Genomic DNA, 20,039 nt, shown 5'->3' with positions numbered 1-20,039 from the left:
AGGGAGACAAGAGGGTCGGGAATGGTGGTGACGCGTCCCTCACCTTTGCAGGTCTTTCCGTCCTCTTGCAGGACGTAGCCCCGAGGGCAGGAGCACTGGTAACTCCCTTCAGTGTTTTTGCAGATGAAGTTGCATGGTTTTGGGGACTGGGAACATTCATCTAGATCTAAATGAAAGTGAGGTCAAGATTACAATTCTTAGTTTCAAGCAACCACTGGCTTCTTTCCTCCCTCCATGTTCCTACTTCATCTTTATCCTTTCGGCTTCAACTTAAAATGGAAAAACAGCCAGGGGAAAATGATGCACAGCAGTTATCTTGAAAGTAACATACGGGTTTACTTTGTAGATCAATTTATGGTTCCTGGATACATGTAATGTCCAGGGGCAAAAACCCCCACTGCATTCTTTAGTCTTATGTACTTTGGTTTACACCACGAGGATCATTTTCTTAAGAGCTTCATCTTACAAATGAATCTGGAAGACATTCTCTTAAACTGTTAACTGACATGCCGAGCACCATGGGGTCCCACAGGCTTGCCGCCCCTTAGGCCCTTGCTGTTCCTGGCCTGGCAGCTCCACTGCACACCCACACGGTCAGCAGGCTCTCTTGCCCTCTGTCTTCTGTCTGGTCCTTACTTTGTTCCGCTTACCCTGCAAGATGGCTCAGGCTCCAAGTCACTGGATCAGAGGTCACAGCGCCTTTCAAAGCAGCCCTTGGTGCATAGCTTTCTCCTTGCAGGGTTCAGTAACGTCTCCCTCTTTTCTTTTAGCCCAGATAGCAGAGCCCCAGCACACAGCACGGTGCTTTGTAGATTCTACACACTCTGCTCACATCCTGAGTCAAAACAACCCTCCCCAAATCGTCCTCCCTTGAATTCTCTGCTATGATGGACAGCAAACAATCTCCATTTCCTTGTGAAGGACACTGAGGGACGCCCCCAGCATGCCAGAAGCTCGTGATGCTAGCCTGTTCTCAAGGACTCTCATGCCCAACCAAGTGAGTCAAATGCTTACAAAGGGCCAGTTTGGTTTTTCTGAACCTTTTCATGCCAGGTGTGTTTGTTATTAAAATAGGCACTTTAATGGACTACCATGCAAGTTGATTAATATGGAGGAAAAGAGACTTCTTTTTCTTCAGTGAAAACTAAGTCAAATGCTTTGGAAAGACCCATTAGAAGCAAGCTCCCCACCCCCTGCCCTCAACTGGTACAGAATAGTGTGGGTGTGAGAAGTTAAATTAGAAAAAAGATTGTGAAAAATGTAGAAGAATTCTGTCCTGACACTGCTTTGCAACTTTAAATTTTACAGGCGGCTTCATTCGTATATTTTATGCAAAAACCCAGCAATGAGGAACAAGCACAAAAGCGCTCTCCCTGCATAGACTCACACACAGGCTCACCGTCAGGAGCCCTCTTCTTTCATCAAGAGACTGACAAACGAAGGTGCACTTCTAATTTTAAATTAAAATATAAAATGGTGAAGCAGATTTTGTACAGTTTTATACTCTGCGACTGAACACTTCCTGATGAACTGAACAGTTCTGTGTCGCAGCTTACTGGGCAAGGACAACTACTGCGATACCAGGAACCACTTTCCTGAAAGGAACGGCATGACTGCCTAAGGAACATAGTGGTGCTCCATGGTAACCCTACCGCGCTGCCAGCAGTGGCTCTAGGAAACAGCAGTTGGCCACCCTCAGACGTACCTACACACGAGGTGCCGCTGAGATCTGTCGTGTAGCCGACCTTGCAGAAGCATCGGAATGAGCCCATGGTATTGATGCACTGACCATTGGTACAGAGGTTTGGCATCACCTTACATTCATCAATATCTGTGTGGAAAACACACACACACACACACACACACACACACACACACGTTATTATATATGCAAGGATGAAACTGGTGAGAATCTAAGAGAAACGAAGGGACTGACGTGAAATAACTAGCAACCAACATTCACAATAGCACTTGGGTGCCTCCTCATCACTCCAGCAACATGGACGGGAAGAAAGAATATTCGCGAGGGATTGGAAGGTCTATAAATGAGGCTCTGTTGAGAGCCTGGCTTCAGTCTACTCATTTTGCAATCTGAGTATGAACTGTTTTGGTGGGACATAGAAAGCTACCTCTCTGAAGTCCAATTAATCTGGGATTTGTGGTGATTTCCCACTCCTGGACCTCACATCCACACTTGGATTAGACTCTCAAGAAAGGGTTTCATGAGCAGAGTAATTGGGCCCAGGGCCAACAGCCTGTACAGTTATAGGAGAAAATGGTATTTTTTCAGGACAGTCTCTCAGGTGGTTGTTTAAAAAAAAAAAAAAAAAAAGGAAACAAAGGGGAATCATGGGTCAGAGGCTAGAATTATCTCCAAAGTTAGAGCCTTTAGGTATAAACTTCAATGAGGAGTAGTGTCAGGGAGAAAAAAACAAAACAAAACAACAACAACAAAAACACCTGGAAACCACTAACAGATTATGAGGCTTGGTTTGTAAATATGTTGCAAACAGACTGTACTTGTGCACACTCAAATAAGCAACACCTATTTAAATAAAGCAAGTAGAGTTTGGGGGTTACAGACATGGCCTTTGGGGTCAGGCACATGTGTTCCACTTCTGGGTCCATCCCTTAGAAAGCATGTGATCTCAAGAAAATTACTTACTGTTACCTAAGCTTCAGGCTTCTGTTTCCTAGTAAGTTCTGCTCTTAGATTCAGTATGAAGACTACTTCCTTTGAAGTCTCTTAATCATTAGCAAAAAGCATATACAAACACACATGCATACAAATATTTTAGCCATTTTACCGATTTTTCACTTTTCCTTCCAATGAATCAATTACTGTTAACTGTATCGACAATGCACGGGACCTTCCCTCAGCTCCTCACCTCTTCCGTCGGTGGTGTATCCCGGGCCATGAGGACAGATCTTTTTGTACTGGGCCGTTCCAGGAAGCGGGCAGAGCTCACACTGGTGACCCCAGCCTCGCCCCCCATCACAGCAGCACTCAGACTTTGTGACAAGGTTGCGGCTGCTGGACGCCATCTGGCACATGGTCTGCAGCACCTCTGCGAAGCAGAGACCCTGTCGGTTGTCTGAAATCACATGTGGGGAGTGAGCGTCAGTGACACGGAACACCCACCCTCCTCTTCAAACACAACAGGTCAGCCAATGTTTTTCTTCCTGGCACAAACTTTCTCAAAGATAAGTACTGTTCTCTGTGAACAGCTGCCCTGCTTCAGGGCAGGCTTCATGATTGCAGAGCTACTGGAGAACGAGTCCACAGTGTATTCTTTTACTATAGTTTATTAAATCTGATAAAAAGTGATAATATGCTTAGGGAATCAATTTATTTTTCTTCAACCCATCAGCAACTAACTGATAGTAAACTACCATTCCTGTAGAACACAAACAAAAGAAAAATGAAATTATTTCCTTTATTTATTTTTAAAGATTTTATTTATTTGTTTAGGGGAGAGAGAGAGAGAGAGAGCATGATCATAAGCAGGGGGAGCAACAGGCAGAGGGAGAAGCAGGCTCCCTGCAGGGAGCCTAATGCGGGACTGGATCCCAGGACCCTGGGATCATGACATGAGCTAAAGATAGATGCTTAACTGACTGAGCCACCAAGTCACCCCAAATTATTTCTCTTTAAATAAGCAAATGAGTATCAGGATTTGTTTTTCAAAAGTAAATCCTGGATGATGTTACAATCTTGGTACATTTTCAATCCAATCTCGTCTTTTCTACATCTAAAAGAGTATTCAAACATTTGGAATAAGCAGATTTTTTTTAGTATAAATAAAGGAATTTCTCTTATGTAAATAGGCAAATAAATCTTTAATATGGTTTAATGAACCATCCTAGTGAAACCTTAATAATAGGAACAGAGCAGTACATTGCAGTAGGTAGGCTATCTTTTCTATTGCCAGAAAGATTGGTGGGTAGTAAGGGTCTGGATTGAAGACATCAGTAAACAAAATTTATTTTCTTGACTAATAATTTCCTAGGATTCAGTGCATTGACATCATTTGGAAAAATATCTGATATTGCTGAAACATGCTGTTTTTCTATCAGATCAAGTGATGAGCGCTCATTTTGCCTTACATTTTACTACTCCATACTTTTACACCTGCTCATAATTAGGTGAAATGGTTTATAATGTATGCATTTTAGCAATTAAAATACAACATAATGTCTGAAATTTATATTTTCCATAGGAAAATATTTTGTAAAACATTTTTTCTGCATCATAAAATAAAAATTGACCTTCACTGCATTTTTGAAGTGTGGCATTTGCTTTAATATTACTAATGCAGCAAAGCTTACCTCACATAGCAAATATTTTCTTTTGGAATTAAATCATCTCCTGATGTAAGTTTTACTAAAGTCACATTTTCCATAGAGCTTAATTAATCTTAATTTTGGAAATACTTTAAGATGGCTATTTACATTACGCATAGATGTGCATACAACTCACATGCACAGAAATACATCATTTTGATAGATGTGTACCTTTAAGAAGAAGTATATGGATTACTCAGATTGGGGTATTTTTTAGCAGGCACGAATATGTATGTAGAGCTCTTCTGTGATGACATCATAAAACAGATGTTTTATTTACCAGGTAAAATACACTCAGGTGTCACTTACCAAGGCATTCGGTGCCTGAGGAACTTGACTGAAATCCTTCATTACACTCACATCTGTAGCTCCCGATAGTGTTAACACAGCGCCCATTTTCACAAATTCCTGGCTTGGTCCTGCATTCATTTTCGTCTTTGGGAAAACAAATAGGGTGAATAATGAGATTATAAAATTACTATTTTCAAATTATCCTCGAGTGGGTTAGGCAACAGTGACAGGAAAGAGAGGCTGGAAGCAGAGCAGCGGGAGTTGTTAGGGATGAGTAGAGAGTAGGGCTAAAGCCACACAGGCAGGGATGAAGGGTAAGCTTCCAGACTAGCTCTGAGTGAAATCACGGGAGCAGTGTGGTGTATGAGAGCCACTAGTGAGGGAAGGAATTTAGGTAGTAATGCTCTTTTGGTTGGTGATAAATTAAAGCAAAACTTCTTTATTAAAATCTCTTTTGTCCTTACTGTATTTGATATTCTGTATAATTTTGGTTGGGGCTTTTTTTTTGAAGCTCTGTTATTATGAACATAAAGGAGCTCATGATAATGAGATTTTTTGATAAACTGCTTTCATCTTTTTTTTTTTTTTTTAAAGATTTTATTTATTGGACACAGAGAGATCACAAGTAGGCAGAGAGGCAGGCACAGAGAGAGGAGGAAGCAGGCTCCTCGCTGAGCAGAGAGCCCGATGCGGGGCTCGATCCCAGGACCCCGGAACCATGACCCGAGCCGAAGGCAGAGGCTCAACCCACTGAGCCACCCAGGCGCCCCAACTGCTTTCATCTTAATACTTAATTTTTAATCTTTAATTTGTTGATATTTATTTTGCTTGTGCTTTCTTTTTATCAGTATTTGTCCTCAGTGTTTTGTTCCATCCCTTTATTGTCGATCTATGTCACCTTTTGACTTGGTACCTTTCTTAGAAAAAGCACCAAAGTGGATTTAAAGGAGTTTTAAAAAGTACGTCCACCTTTTAAGCAGCAGTTTATTCTTCTCTATTGTGACTGCTGGTATGTTTGGATTCTTACCTGTCATTTTATTTTGTTTTATATCTACCATGCTCTTGCCCTCCCTCCCTCAGAATTTCTTACAATAGTCTAGATTTCTATGCCTTCCTCTTGTCTCCATCTCATGCCTGGAAATTATAATCTTCTTTCTGTCCTTTCAGTGATAACCATGAAAAGCTTCAATACGTATTTGTAATGAATACTTTCCTATCGGTTTCAACAAGAACCAGTTTCAAACGTCTCTGGCATTAGTTCCTTCTGCTCTCTCCTGGTGCCACCTGCCACACCGCTGTGATCTAGAAATTTTGGTTTGTTAGATATTTTCTTTAATGTGCCATCCATATCTTTGTAAACCAAATCATGAGGTTTCCCGGTTCCTTGGCTTACCATTGCTTCATGCATAGTACTCCATCCTTTGGGATTAATAAAACAAAATACTGGAGTATCTAGTTTGGTAATCCTTTCACAGATGGTATGTGGGTGCTAAATACTCTAGAATATGATTCTGATAATGTCTTTTATTTTCTTACTAGACTGAGTGTAGAATTTCAGTTCAATATTATTTTTCCTTAGAATCTTAGGAAAAATATTGTTTCCTTTTACCCAGTGTTACTGTTCATTTGCAGGAAATCTGGTTTTTCTCTCTGGAAGTTTAAGGGTTTTCACTTTGCCCTTGGTATCCTAAAATTCACCATGATGTGTCTTGGTGAAATTTTCCTTCCCTTTTAGAAAGGAAAATTTATTATGGGAATATTAAAGTATATACAAAAATACTGAACTAAGTTACGGATTTAAAAAATGGTGGGTGTCTGTTATCTCTAGAATCTGAGGGTTTGAGGTCTGCCTTCTTGATCTAATGCTATCCCTGATGTTGTTCATCTTTATTTTGATTGTGTTTTCATTGTCTGAATTATTTTAAGAAGGGCTCTTGTTGGACATATTGAAGGAGTTGCTCCATGTCTGATGATGTACAACTTGAAAGATTGCTAGATAGGTCTCTTAATTTTAGATTATGTTTTCTCTACTACCATTGGCGTGAGAATTAGTGTGAGAACCTGAAGAAAGTATCTTGATCTTCTTCCTACCTTGTAGGCATTTTCCTTTTCTGCCCAGTTGCCTAAAGCCAACAGAAGTCTCTTCTGGTAACCTTTTTCTTTTCTTTTTTCTGCTGTTGACATTTGTAATTTCACTAGGGCATATCTTGATGTAATGTTGCACCACCTATGAAATTCTGATTTTTAGCATTCCGTGTTTCATCCTTTGAAAATTTCTCAACCACATCAGGTATGCCAATTAGAGACCATGGTATTGTTCACTGCTCTTGTCTTCACGCACTTAGCTCTGTCTATGCAGCATGACAGGCTGGAGACAAACCCACGAACAGAACAGGTCTCACTTTAACTCATGATTCGAATCTCAAATGGGAACTAATACTCCCTTAATAACCTTACTGTATTTCTTCATATGTCCACCATGCTCCCACCTTCTACAATGACTACCGCACAGAGACAAGAACTCCTCCATCTCTCCACTACTAACCACCTGTGTGGCCCTTACTTTCCACCTCTTGTCTTTTTCAACAGTTAAAGATTTTCTGTCTTTTGTCAAAGGTCAGTCTTTGCACTTGTACTCTGCATTGCCTTCCAAGAGTTCACAGTTCTCCCTTTTTAATGAGTTAATTCTCTCAACACACATTTTCTCGTAACTTCCATCTTAAAAAAACTATCTCTTTTAATAACATCTTATACCACTAAATCTAGCACCTCATCTGTGTTCCCCTTCAGGACAAATTTCTTTTTCTTTTTTCCCGCTCGGCACCCTGATTCCTATTTTGTTCTTATTTCCAGATTTATTGAGGGATAATGTAAAAGGATTCCTCTCTCAAGTGATTTAGCACACCCATTACCTCACATATTTGCCCTTTTTCTGTGTGAAAATATTTAATTTCTGTTCTCTTAGCAAATTTCAGTTACATAGTACAGTGTTATCAGCTACAGTTGCCACATCACACATTAGATCCTTAGATCTTATTCATCTCATACAATTAAGTTTGTATACTTTTACCAGCCTCTCCCTTTCCCCTCTACCCCCTGCCGTCCCCTGAAGCCCCTGGCAAATATTTTTCTCCATTATTTCTGTGAGTTCAATGTGTTAATCTTTTTAGATTCCACATATAAGTGATACCATGTCTTTCTCTGGCTTATTTCACTTTGCATATTGCCCTTTGGGTTCATTCATATGTTCTCACAAATGATAGGATTCCCTGAATCCTGTGTGTGTGTGTATGTGTTTTCTTGTCCGTTCATGCACTGATACACACTTAGGATGTTTCCATACCTTGGCTATTGCCAATAATGCTACAATGGAGTTCAAGTATATTTTTAAGATAATGCTTTTCTCCTTTGGGTATATACCCAGAAGTGGGAATGCTGGGCTATATGGTGGTTCTATATTTAATTTCTTGAGGAAACCCAAAATCCATACCTAGTGGCCTTAGCAATTTACGTTCCCGCCAACAGTACATACCAAGTTTCTTGGTAATTTAGGACGTCACTGTGGCTCTGAGTCAAGTTCTTTGCATGTCAACTGTTTTCCCTCTTCACAATCAATGTGGAACTAGGCTTCTACAGAAACATTTAATGTTTCTCTCATTCACCTGTGTTCCCAATCTTCTACTCAAAGACTGCTGGATGAACTCTTAATGTTACTTTGAAAGGTATCTGTATTCTGTTAAAGTCTAAGGAAGAATATGTCACTGAGCCTCTTAAGTGTTTTTGATTGAGATTTTATAATATTTGAAAGATATTCTTCAGAGTCCGTATTTGGACCATTCCTCGTTTAAATAAACAACACTCTTCCCTCCTCAGCTTTATTTCTAAATCTTTAGGAGAAGGAGTGAGGGAACATTTTTTAAAAAAATTCCATTATCTTAAAAGCAAAGCCTTTGTTCCCCTCACTGATACATCAAACTTCATTTTGAAATAAATTTTATTCATTTCAAAATGAATAACCAATAGTACTGTCAACATTTTCATTAAAATTTAATGATCTGGGTAAAATTTTTCTATTTATTAGGTTTTCCTATTCATTTATTTTATTTTTTTTCTATTCATTTATTTATTTAAAAAATTTACTTAAAAATAATTACTGGGAATAGTATATCGCAGAATCAAATTTCATCTGTTGTATCTGATAAGGGGTAACTATTCAAAATATATAAATAACTTGTACCACTGAACACCAAAAGAACAATGACTAAAACTCAGAGGAACTGAGTTCATACTTTCCCAAAGAAGACATACAAATGGGCAACAGACAAATCAAAAGATGTTCAACATCACTAATCATCAGGGAAATGCAAATCACAACAACAAGGAGGTATCATTTTACTCCAGTCAGAATGGCTAAACTCAAAAAGTCAAGAAATAACAACTGTTGGCAAGGATGTGGGAAAAACAGGAATCCTCAAACATAGTTGGTGGGAATGCAAACTCGTACAGCTACTGTGGAAAACAGTACAGAGGTTCCTCAAAAAAAATTAAAAATAGAAAAACTCTGTGAACCAGTAATTCCACTACTGGGTATTTACCCAAAGAAAATGCAAACACTAATTTGTAAAGATATGTGCACTCCTTTGTTTACTGAAGCATTAGTTATGATAGCCAAGATATGGAAGCAACCTGAGCGTTCACTGATAGACGAATGGATAATGAAGGAAGATGTGGGACATACACCCAACAGAATATTATGCAATCATGAAAAGGATGAGGGCGTGCCATCTGAGACAATATGTAGGGATCTAGATATTTTTATGCTAAGTGAAATAAGTCAGACTGAGAGAGACAAATACCATATGATTTCATTCCTATGTGGGATCTAAGAACACCAGTGAATAAAATATACACAAAAGCACAACCAGACCTATAATACAGAGAACAAACTGATGGTTCCCAGAGAGGAGGGCAGTGGAGAGTTTGGGCAAAATGGGCAAAGAGGAGTAGGAAGTATAGGTTTCCAGGCAGGAACTGAAAAAGCCACAGAAATAAAAGGCATGGCCTAAGGAATACAGTTGATGATATTGTTACAGCAATGCATAGTGACAGCTGGTGGCTACGCTGGGGGTGAGCAAAGCATGATATATAAACTTGGGAGAATCACTGGGCTGTATATACTTGAAAGTAATGTAACACTGTGTGTAAATATACTTCAATGAGAAAATTTTCATCTGTGGCTGTATTTACCGTTTTCTGTAGGGTTTTAGATTTCTTACAAGTCTAAATCTGTAGCTTGTAATACTTTGAGTTTCTATTGCACTTGACATTTTGGGGATAATTTTGTTGGATTCCAGTTTCACTGTATTCAGCATTTTTATTGTTTTTTTGTGGTTTTATCTTTCATTCTCGTTCTGACATTTGTACACATTTATTAAAAAATAAATTTTTATAATAATAATTTGGCTGTTTATAATGGAATTTCTAACTATAAAAACATGTCTGTATGAAATCGAACTTTGCTACAAAGAGTTTTCTGATGATCAGAAGGTTCTGCTACCGGCATGGTGTAATGAAAGCCCGAGTTATCAGAAATGTTTTAGAACCTGTATCTTCTGTAGCATCTTTTAACAATGAAGAAATTCCAAATGTATAATGCTTCCCTATGTCTTTTCTTTGAAAAACCAAGCACACGGGGTCATAGAATATTAGAGCTAAAACCCTTCTCCTCCACCTCCTCCCACCCAAATCATGTAGTTTCTCGCTCCACAGAGGAGGAGACTGAGGGAAAGAGAATTTAGCCTCTTTCAAGTCACCCAGCTCATTTATGGCACATCTAGGACCAGAAAACTGGGTTCCTGATGTGGTCCCAGTGCCTGCTCCCTTGCTCCTAGGAAATGCACAGGTAAATGTAGTGACTGTATAAAGTAAAATTTCCTTGGTTATAAAAATAAAAATTTTCCAGGTATTAAAAAAACCCTACATTTCTAAGTATTTTAGTCAGATGAAATTCAAACACACATACACACTCAAATAAAAGAGAAGGAAACGAAAATGGATCTCATGTACTCTAGGAAGGCAGGATGGTTAACGTTATCTTTCATACAGTCCCCTTGTACCCTACCCTTTCAAGCATGTTAGCATCTGAGCCGCGTAAGACTCTGAGAAACATATGGGAGTTTGTAAACATGGCTCAGGAGTCTGGTGTATCTTCTAGGTTTTCAGATTGTGGGAGAACAGTGTTTTTGAAGGAACCACTGCATAACTGTACCTCTGATGTCATCTATTTTTACCTTTAGTAAGTAGTGTATATAGAATGAAATACCTAAGAGATTAAGAGAAACTGTGAAATCAGTCTCATCAGTTGTTGCAGACATTTAAAAATTACTTTTATACTACACATGTAATTCACAAATTCCACTGTTTTGTAAAAAATTAAAATTGACAGATAAGTTTGAATTCGCTTCAGAATAGTACCCTCTAATCCTAGTATCTTCCCTCAAGGTAATTCCTTCTGTGAAGTGGGGTTTATCTTCTGCAAAAATTTAAAAATTTTTTCTGTGTATTTACTTGCTTACATACATACCTACAAAAAACATAGTATTATAATTTTAATATATGACATGTATTGTTCTGTAAGTAGACATTTAGAGTTCTACTTCCGTATATACACATGTACACCTTACTCCCCTGACCTGCTGTGTGACATCTAACAGCACCGAAATGCCATGTTTATTTCACTGTCTTCCTGTGATGGGCATTTGGGTTGTTTTCTAGTCCTTTTTGTTGTTGTTGTTACTATGAACAAAGTTGGAGTGAATATCCTTGTATCTCTCCTCCTGTGTTAGATTCACTTTTTCAAATCACTTTTTTGAGTTGTAATTTACTTGCTATAAAATCTGCATATCTTAAGTGCACAAGTCAGTGATTTTTAGTAAGTTACAGAGTTGTGCGGTCATAACCACAATCCACTTTTAGAAATTTCCATCTCCCACATGCTTGCAAATGACTCATCAAATAAAGGGCTAGTATCCAAAATCTATAAAGAACTTATCAAACTTAACACCGAAGGAACAAAGAATCCAATCAAGAAATGGGCAGAAGACACGAACAGACATTTCTGCAAAGAAGACATCCAGATGGCCAACAGACACATGAAAAAGTGTTCAATATCTCTTGGTATCAGGGAAATACAAATCAAAACCACAGTAAGATACCACCTCACACCAGTCAGAATGGCTAAAATTAACCAGTCAGGAAACAACAGGTGTTGGAGAGGATGTGGAGAAAGGGGAACCCTCCTATACTGTTGGTGGGAATGCAAGCTGGTGCAGCCACTCTGGAAAACAGTATGGAGGTTCCTCAAAAAGTTGAAAATAGAGCTACTCTATGACCCAGCGATCACACTACTGGGTATTTACCCTAAAGATACAAATGTAGTGATCTGAAGGGGCACAGGCACCTAAATGTTTATAGCAGCAATGTCTACAATAGCCAAACTATGGAAAGAACCTAGATGTCCATCAACAGATGAATGGATAAAGAACATGTGGTATAGATACACAATGGAATACTATTGCAGCCATCAAAACCCCCACAAAATCTTGCCATTTGCAATGACATGGATGGAACTAGAGGGTATTATGCTAAGTGAAATAAGTCAATCAAAGAAAGACAATTATCATGTAATCTCTCTGATATGAGGAATTTGAGAGGCAGGGTGGGCGTTATGGGGGGGAGGGAGGGAAAAAATGAAACAAGATGGGATCAGGAGGGAGACAAACCATGAGAGACTCTTAATCTTGCAAAATAAACTGAGAGTTGCTGGGGGGTGGGGGGGTTAGGGATAGGGTGGCTGACATTGGGGAGAGTATGTGCTATGGTGAGTGCTGTGAATTGTGTAAGACTGATGACTCAGAGACCTGTACCCCTGAAGCAAGTAATATATTCTATGTTAATTAAAAAAAAAAAAAAGCCCACAAATAGCATCATAAAAAAAAAGTTTCCAGCTCCCAAAGAGGTCCCTGGTATCCTTTTGTAGCCACTCTCCAGTGTTGGCTTCTAGTACCAGGCAATCACTGATAGGTTCATTTTTCAGAAATCTTATTTTGTGATCTTTTTCTCCAAAATAGGACATTTTTCACTATCTTCATATGTCCCTCCATATACCCCCACAATTTTCAAGGGATTGGAAGCTAGGATCCTAACAGAAGATTCTTAATTCAAGGAGGGGGAATGATCTCTTCTCAAGGAGGAAGAAAACTGTGGACTGCACCATCCCAGGTGCCAGCACTTTGGGGAAACAAGTGCTGAGGAAAACGGGCCAGGCTGCCATGGCCACGGCCAGTGTACGTGCCAGGGGACTGTGACATGTACCATAAAATCAAACATTTTAGACTCTTGAAGCCAACTTAGAGAGCCAGCCTCACCTCCTCCACTTACACATGAATTAACTGAGGTCCAAGTATGTTACAAACAATATGGCCAAGTCACAGGCCTACCCAACCTGTGACCAGTGTCTGGAGATGATCTGCCTCTTCCTCTCCTCACTGATGGGATGATACAAAATGAGAACACCTACTCATTTATTTTGCTACACAAGCAGAATTGTATCAAGGAGTTGTCCTACACTTCTCCATTAAGTGTTCTAAATTTACAGGACACAGAAGGATGAAAGGCAAGGACAGGCTCACTGGCACTGCATGATCCAAACCATATTCTACTGGCGCGGCCTGCGAGATGGAAGAATTCCAGCTACAGAACAGCCTTGAAAGAGCTAGAAAAAGAGTTGGCCTGGAGTGAGGATGGTTCTTGCATAGTGTGGTCAGGCTGTCTCGAGGCAGGCATATTAAGTAAGCAGATGCCACCCCGTGCAGCTTACCCACACAGCCCTCTCCGTCCGGCCGTCGGGTCATGCCAGGCGGGCAGATGCACATGAAGGTGCCGATCAGGTTCTTGCACATCATGCCTCTAGACTCACAGTCGTGGAGCCCTTCAGCACATTCATCCAGATCTAGAAAATATTTTTAATGAAAAACAAAACTCTTAGGAGCAGTCTACTGTTTTGGATTTTGAAGTCTTAGTTTTGGGTTTCTGGCTCTTAAAATGCTATTGTGTGACAGAGAAAGGAGGAGCCAAGTCTCTTCCAACTCTTGGCTATATTCTAGATTTATGAAAGCTTCGGCATTGGTCCTAATGACAGGAAGTTCAGGAAAGAACTGAATGGGACATCATCAGAGAGGGAGAAAAACCATGAGAGACTCTGAATTGTAAGAAACAAACTGAGGGTTGCTGGAGGGGAGGTGGGTGGGGGGATGGGGTAACTGGGAGATGGGCATTAAGGAGGGCACAAGACGTGATGAGCATTGGGTGTTACGTGCAACTGATTAATCACTGAACTCTACAGCTGAAACTAATGACATTCTATATGTTGGCTAATTGAATTTAAATAAAAAATACAGTAAAAAAGAGTAGTTAAGGAAAGGCAGTCTTTGCTTTAGTAAGAGCCAAGAGTGTGACAATGGTAGGCTCTTCAACCCGTCTTATCTTTGACTTGCTGGGGTAGACCATCCAGTGTCTTGTTATCTAGGTGTGGGAATCTACCAGCAAAATGTCAGATACATGTCTGTAAACTCTAGAAGAAGACAGCAGAGAACTATAAGATCATTAAAATACGTTTCCAGTATGGCAAATGTAGTGTTAACTATTCTCTTTCCCACTGCCTTACCTTTGCACATCTTCTGGTCTTCCCTGAGGGCGTAGCCAATTGGGCACGTGCATTCATAGGACCCGAAGGTGTTCATGCAGCGGAAAGCACACAGCAGTGGGTTCTGGGCACACTCATTGATATCTGATCAAGGAAACAGGCAGGCATGTCCTGAGCCTACAGTTTTAATTGTTTACATGACACTGGTCATAGAGAAAGCAGTAAGATAACAGAACTCCCAACACTGGTATGGAGAAGTGGTACCTCACGAACTCATCCTCCAACAAGTAGCAACTATAAACTGAAAACAAAACAAAAAAAACAAAAACAGAAACAACTAACTGAAGCAGTTCCTAGTGGTGAGCTGAAACTCAGCAAACAAATAAGACATAAATTCCTAGTTTTTTTTCTTTGTTTATTTTTATTTTTTCTGAAATTACCCTGTGGATGGCCATAGTTCTGGCAGGAGCAGCGTCTGGCAGGTACATCTTCAGTAGAAACTTTCTGAGCTTCTATCCAGAGCAATCAGGGAAGGGAGCTAGGGGCAACCAAGGCTGCTCAAGAGTGAGGGGGAGCCCCAGATAGGAGAGGGCCAAAGATGAAGGCACACTTTTTTTTTTTTTTTTTTGCATAAAGGCCTATGTTGCTGACTTAACCATGTGTGTGTGGGGCAAAATCAAAGAAGCTAGCCACACTGGGGCTTATCGAAAAACTGAAATCTGAACCACTAACTTCCACAAGCCTGACACTCTGCTTTTATGTTCACCAAGGTTAACTGCCTGCTAAGACAAAAGCATCAACATTCTTCAAAGTAATACAACTGATTCCAAAGATATCACTCACAACATCCATGGTATAATCCCAAATTCTCTAACCTGCTGAGGAGCCAAGAAAATGGAATGCCAACTTCAAGTGAAAAATACCACCAGAGATGCCAACTTTGAGGTGACCAAGATGCTGCCAGACAAGGGCTTTAAAGCAGTGACTGTAACTATGCTCACCAGGGTAAAGGAAAAGATATTTGTGATGAACATAATCATCAGTAGAATATCAAAGCCATAGAAGTAAAAGCTGAGACACTGAGAAACGCTTTCTATAGAAATAATAATTAAGAAAAGTGTCACTTGCCTTCACAATTCATCATGGGCCCTGGCTCAAAGCCTTCATTGCAGTTGCATTCAAAACTCCCAATAACATTGGTGCATGTACCATTCCCACATGGATTGCCAATCGAACATTCATCAGTATCTGAGAAGAGAAAGTGCCAAACAATTTGCGGAGTTTTAGTTTAATACGAGCATGCCCATGAATACCCACCTGGCCTGCACACATTTCCAGGATCTCTGCAGGGCACACCCAACTCTGCACCCTCCTTGGCCTTGGCTGGCTGGCTGGCCTTGATTCAGTGCAGAGGAGCCCTGGGGATCAGGTGTGTCAAGCTCTGAGTCCCCAGACAGCCACCCCTAAAAGTCACAAACCCATAGAGGGGTGTCGTCTTCTGCTACAAGAGCAGGTGCAGAAAGTCATAAGGTTTTAAAATGGAGCTCTTTCCCATTACTGGTTTTGGCAACTGTAAAGCTCTAGGCACATCAGAGTTTGTATATTTGGTTGAAGGCAGAGGTTGGGCAACTCTCTCCATATTCACATAAACCAGATCTACTGGAAAATATAAGGCGGGAGAAGAAAAAGCAGTTACTAGCTACTGATACTGGCTCTGTAAATCCTGCCACCACTCAGGGTGCCTGGAATATGAGAATTAGAACTTTCCAAGTGTGTAATGTGGAGTCAGCACTCACCCACACAGCGTACTCCAGTATAATCCAGGTTGTAACCCATTGGGCATTCACAGCGAAAAGACCCATCTGTATTGATACACTGACCATTTGAACAAATGCCTGGGCTCTCAAGGCATTCATTGACATCTAAAATAAAGAATTATCCATAAACTTCCTCAATATAAAAAGATACATCAAAACTCTGTGTATCTGTTAACAGAAATTTGAAATTTATAAAACATGTAAACATTTCTTTTCTTTTAAAACATGTAAACATTTCTTTTACATTTTGTATACAATGTAGCCTGATAAATATAATGCACGATATATAATACTGTATGTATACATTAAAATATACAGTATGTTATATAGTAAAATGATTTATAGAATAAATGTACAATTTATATAAAAAATATTATAGGAATGAAATACATCAAACCACACCTTCACGAGTATCATGGAGACTTGGAACTGTTCCATGGCCGTAAGGACACAAGTCCTGGAAGGCAACTATAGAGAAGAACACAAATTCCCCATTATTGAAGAGTCTCAGCTATTGGAGAACTTCAGAACTGATTAATGGTATACATGAAATCCTACTTATTTTTCATGTACAAAACTGCTTTTAACAAGAGTCTTATTTTATTGTTGTGGTTTATTTCAAAAGCAACACTGAGACTACTTAGAGCTGGTCACCTAAGCTCACCCAGTGCCTCCCAGGGTGCTGCCTACCAAGGGTTGTTTCTATATGTTTGCTCCTTTAATGCCCAGCAGCCAGAGCCTCCCCTGCCCAGGACACAGGGGAGCTACCTCAACCTAGAGACCAAGCTAGTTCTGAGCCTGCTGGGAAGCACCCTACACCCAGGCTGCAGGAACACCAGACCTGGGAGGCTCTTGGTCTCATCCCGTAAATGGCCCTTGTGCTGACTCAGCTCCTCACCATTTTATGTAAGATTCTGAGAGCCACAGCCCGGGATCCGATCCCCATGTGGGACCCATGCAGCAGTTGGGAATACATCTCCTGCCCTGCACATCTCAAATTAATTCCACTGAAAGCAAGCACTGCTAATCTCAGGCAGGGGGCAAAAGGGAGATGAAGTAATGGGAACTCTAGCTGTGTTCACACATGCTGAATACACAAGTGGAGATGGGGTCCCTCAGACGGGGGTACGCGGGAACTTTACAGTTTAGACATGAGGGATGAATTTCGTCTTCAAAATATCCATCAGTTACATACAGTTAAGGTGGCTGACAGTCATTCCCAAACTGCACAAAGTGGTAGCTCTCACCTTCGTCATCTTTGGGGCACAGCTCACAGGGGTCCCCCCAGCCCTCTCCCGGCATTTTACTACAGCAGCATTTGGCCTTGGTGGTGTTGAAAGCTTTGGGTACAGAGCACTTTCCATTTTCAAAGTTTGTGAAGCAGAAACTCTGGCGGGTATCTAGTCAAGAAAGCAAACATCACAGGCCTCCTTATGGGTCAGTAAAAGAGTACTCGGTTGTAACTGTTTCTGATGGAAGGTTTCTCATGGGACGAACACATGGTGCAGATCAGATTAGCAACTGAAAGGTCTGGAAAACTTCAATGGCCGATTTCACATGCCAACTTACACTGACCTGTCTATAAAATCTGGTGTAATTATTTAAAATGTTTAAAATGTTTTTATAATGTCTCTAGGAAACCTAAGAAGTGATGCTCAGTATTAAGATTATTTCCCTGTCTCTTCTTCTACTGTTACATGATCACCTAACAAAAATTTTCTACATAACTTTCAGTAAATCCATTCACATTAAAACCAACTCATATACCGGTGTCCAAAAAAAAATCTATACCAACAACAAATGGAACTGTGAGGCAATAATAATAATAAGTGAATAAAATAGTAATTTTTCAGTATAACATTAAAAAATGTGGAAACAGAGCCAAAATCTCAAAATACCTTAAAAGTGTCCAGTGCATACAGTTTTGAGACCTATTTTTTTTAAACCTAGACATATTTGCCATAGACATGTACTTTGTAGTGACCTATACTTCCATGAGGGTTTACTGTCTAGCTATGATGTTCCTAAGGGCAAATGATGACAGAAAAGTCATTCCAAAGCTTACCAAAGCATCTGCGTCCATTATCAGACAGTACAAAGCCAGGGGGGCAGATGCACTGGAATCCCCCAGGAGTATTGGTGCAGGAACCAAAGAGACAGATGTTGGGATCTTCGTCACATTCATTTATATCTGTACAAGGGCAGGAGAATGTATTAATTTAAGTAAATCAATACACTGTTCAGTCTTTGAAAATAAACAATTTGTCCATCCTACCACTATCTGCTAGCCACTGATTATTTAATATGAAACGAGAGTATATAATGTGTGGGTATAACTTGTTCTTTAAAAGGAAACTATTATCTCTTCAGAAGTCAAAGATCGTATCCAGTTTCAGTCAACCACACAGCCCAGACGCCCAAGAGAACGCCACCTCCCTGCACCTGATCCCTAGGGCTGTGTATATGTCCGCCTGCTTATCCCACGTGACCAGTTCAGTATCCTACAGGTGTCACGGCCTCAACGGGTCTCCTTCTCTGATGATCCTTTCCAGCCATCCAGTTTAAGATCACCTTTATTCCTCCCATACTCCAGATGCAGGCAGCATGTGCCCTGTCATTTCCACCTCTTCTGGGTTTTCAAACTAAACCTCCCCTGCCACGATTACTGTAAATCTCCCAATAGACTGCCATGTGTCCCTCTTGTGCCCTCACACTGCCACCAGGCTGTCTACTTGAAAACCTGTGCCCATGGAACCAAGGGAACTCAGACATGGTTTGAGAATTTCACCATTCCCATGGCACCCCAGAAAGGTCTCTCAGTAAGTAAGGATTCCTTACCAGTGATATTTGGCCTTTTTTTTTTCCCCCCCATCGGAAGTCCTTATTTAGGGAGTTATCATACCAGAGTGAGGAAACGTTACACAGTTCCGGCCACATTGCAATGCCAGCTCCATGAGGACAGGACACACCTGTCCAGGTCACTGCTGCCTGCTCAGACTAGCACGGTGTCAGGCACATACTACATTCTCTGTTTATATTTGTAGAATTTTAGTGAATCATACCATGCCCTTTCTTTAAAAAAACCAAAAACCAAACCTTGCCCAGTTCCACACTGCCTGCAGGACTGAGTTCAGTCTTCTGAGCTGGTCGGCCACTCACTGCCCCTTCCCACACCCCGGGTGCCTGTGTTTTCCAGGGGCCTCCTCTCTTCTGTTCCTTTCTCTGATTAGTCAATTCCTGTCCAACATTAAGGAGCCACCTCAAAAGTCACCAGTCCTTTGGGATGAGCTTCCTTGACTTGCCATTCTTTTAACCACTGTCCTCACAGCCCTAGCTTGTGCTCCTACAGCCTGAACCCGCCTCAGGCCTGGAGTATGTCACACTGAATGGCAAGGATGTCTTTATAAGGCAGCTTTACCTATTACAAAATAGGTCGTTTCTTTTCTGGCTACCTAAAGGTACGAGTGTATCTTTTTACATTCCCAGCACCTAAAAGGTGCCAATCATTCAATGTAACACACACTGAAAGGTGTAATGAATTTGTGTGTGTGTACATATGTGGTATATGTATGTTTGTGTAAGTGTGTGTATAGTCATGTTAAGAATCATTTCATCGGGGTAAAATTGGTAGAAAATATTCTAGTCTAAAGAAAGTAAGTCTTACAATGAAGTTAAGATCATTTTTTTTCAGAGATGCAAAATAGGAGTGTTGCTAATGATGCGATGAGGAAAAAAATATTTATGCAGTTGAATAAAAGGTTACTGAATCACAGATTTTTTTTTTCATGAAGAGAAAAGGTAGCTGAGCCTTTCTGATACAGAGAAATAAACGTTTTCTTTTTCCTTCTAATTGCTGACACACTGTTATTGTCATTGTCCCACAA

At 40.4% G+C, this 20,039-nt stretch overlaps 1 protein-coding gene across 1 annotated transcript in view; it reads right to left on the bottom strand.

Moving 5' to 3' along the window:
• Positions 1 to 20,039, bottom strand: part of FBN2 (fibrillin 2) — a gene marked incomplete at both ends in the record, with an annotated part of 261,800 nt that overhangs the window by 11,673 nt on the left and 230,088 nt on the right. The window contains 11 exons of the mRNA XM_080804778.1: positions 44 to 166; positions 1,706 to 1,831; positions 2,889 to 3,095; positions 4,654 to 4,779; positions 13,514 to 13,645; positions 14,360 to 14,482; positions 15,467 to 15,586; positions 16,135 to 16,260; positions 16,558 to 16,623; positions 17,403 to 17,555; positions 18,221 to 18,346. Of these exons, the coding sequence (XP_080660904.1) occupies positions 44 to 166; positions 1,706 to 1,831; positions 2,889 to 3,095; positions 4,654 to 4,779; positions 13,514 to 13,645; positions 14,360 to 14,482; positions 15,467 to 15,586; positions 16,135 to 16,260; positions 16,558 to 16,623; positions 17,403 to 17,555; positions 18,221 to 18,346 (1,428 nt within the window). The remainder of the gene's footprint in view (positions 1 to 43; positions 167 to 1,705; positions 1,832 to 2,888; positions 3,096 to 4,653; positions 4,780 to 13,513; positions 13,646 to 14,359; positions 14,483 to 15,466; positions 15,587 to 16,134; positions 16,261 to 16,557; positions 16,624 to 17,402; positions 17,556 to 18,220; positions 18,347 to 20,039) is intronic.

The sequence above is a fragment of the Martes martes genome (genome assembly GCF_963455335.1).
Source record: "Martes martes genome assembly, chromosome: 5".
Taxonomy (NCBI): Eukaryota; Metazoa; Chordata; class Mammalia; order Carnivora; family Mustelidae; genus Martes; species Martes martes.
The sequence above is the reverse complement of the archived record's forward strand: the minus strand, read 5'-3'. Positions and strand labels throughout refer to the sequence as shown.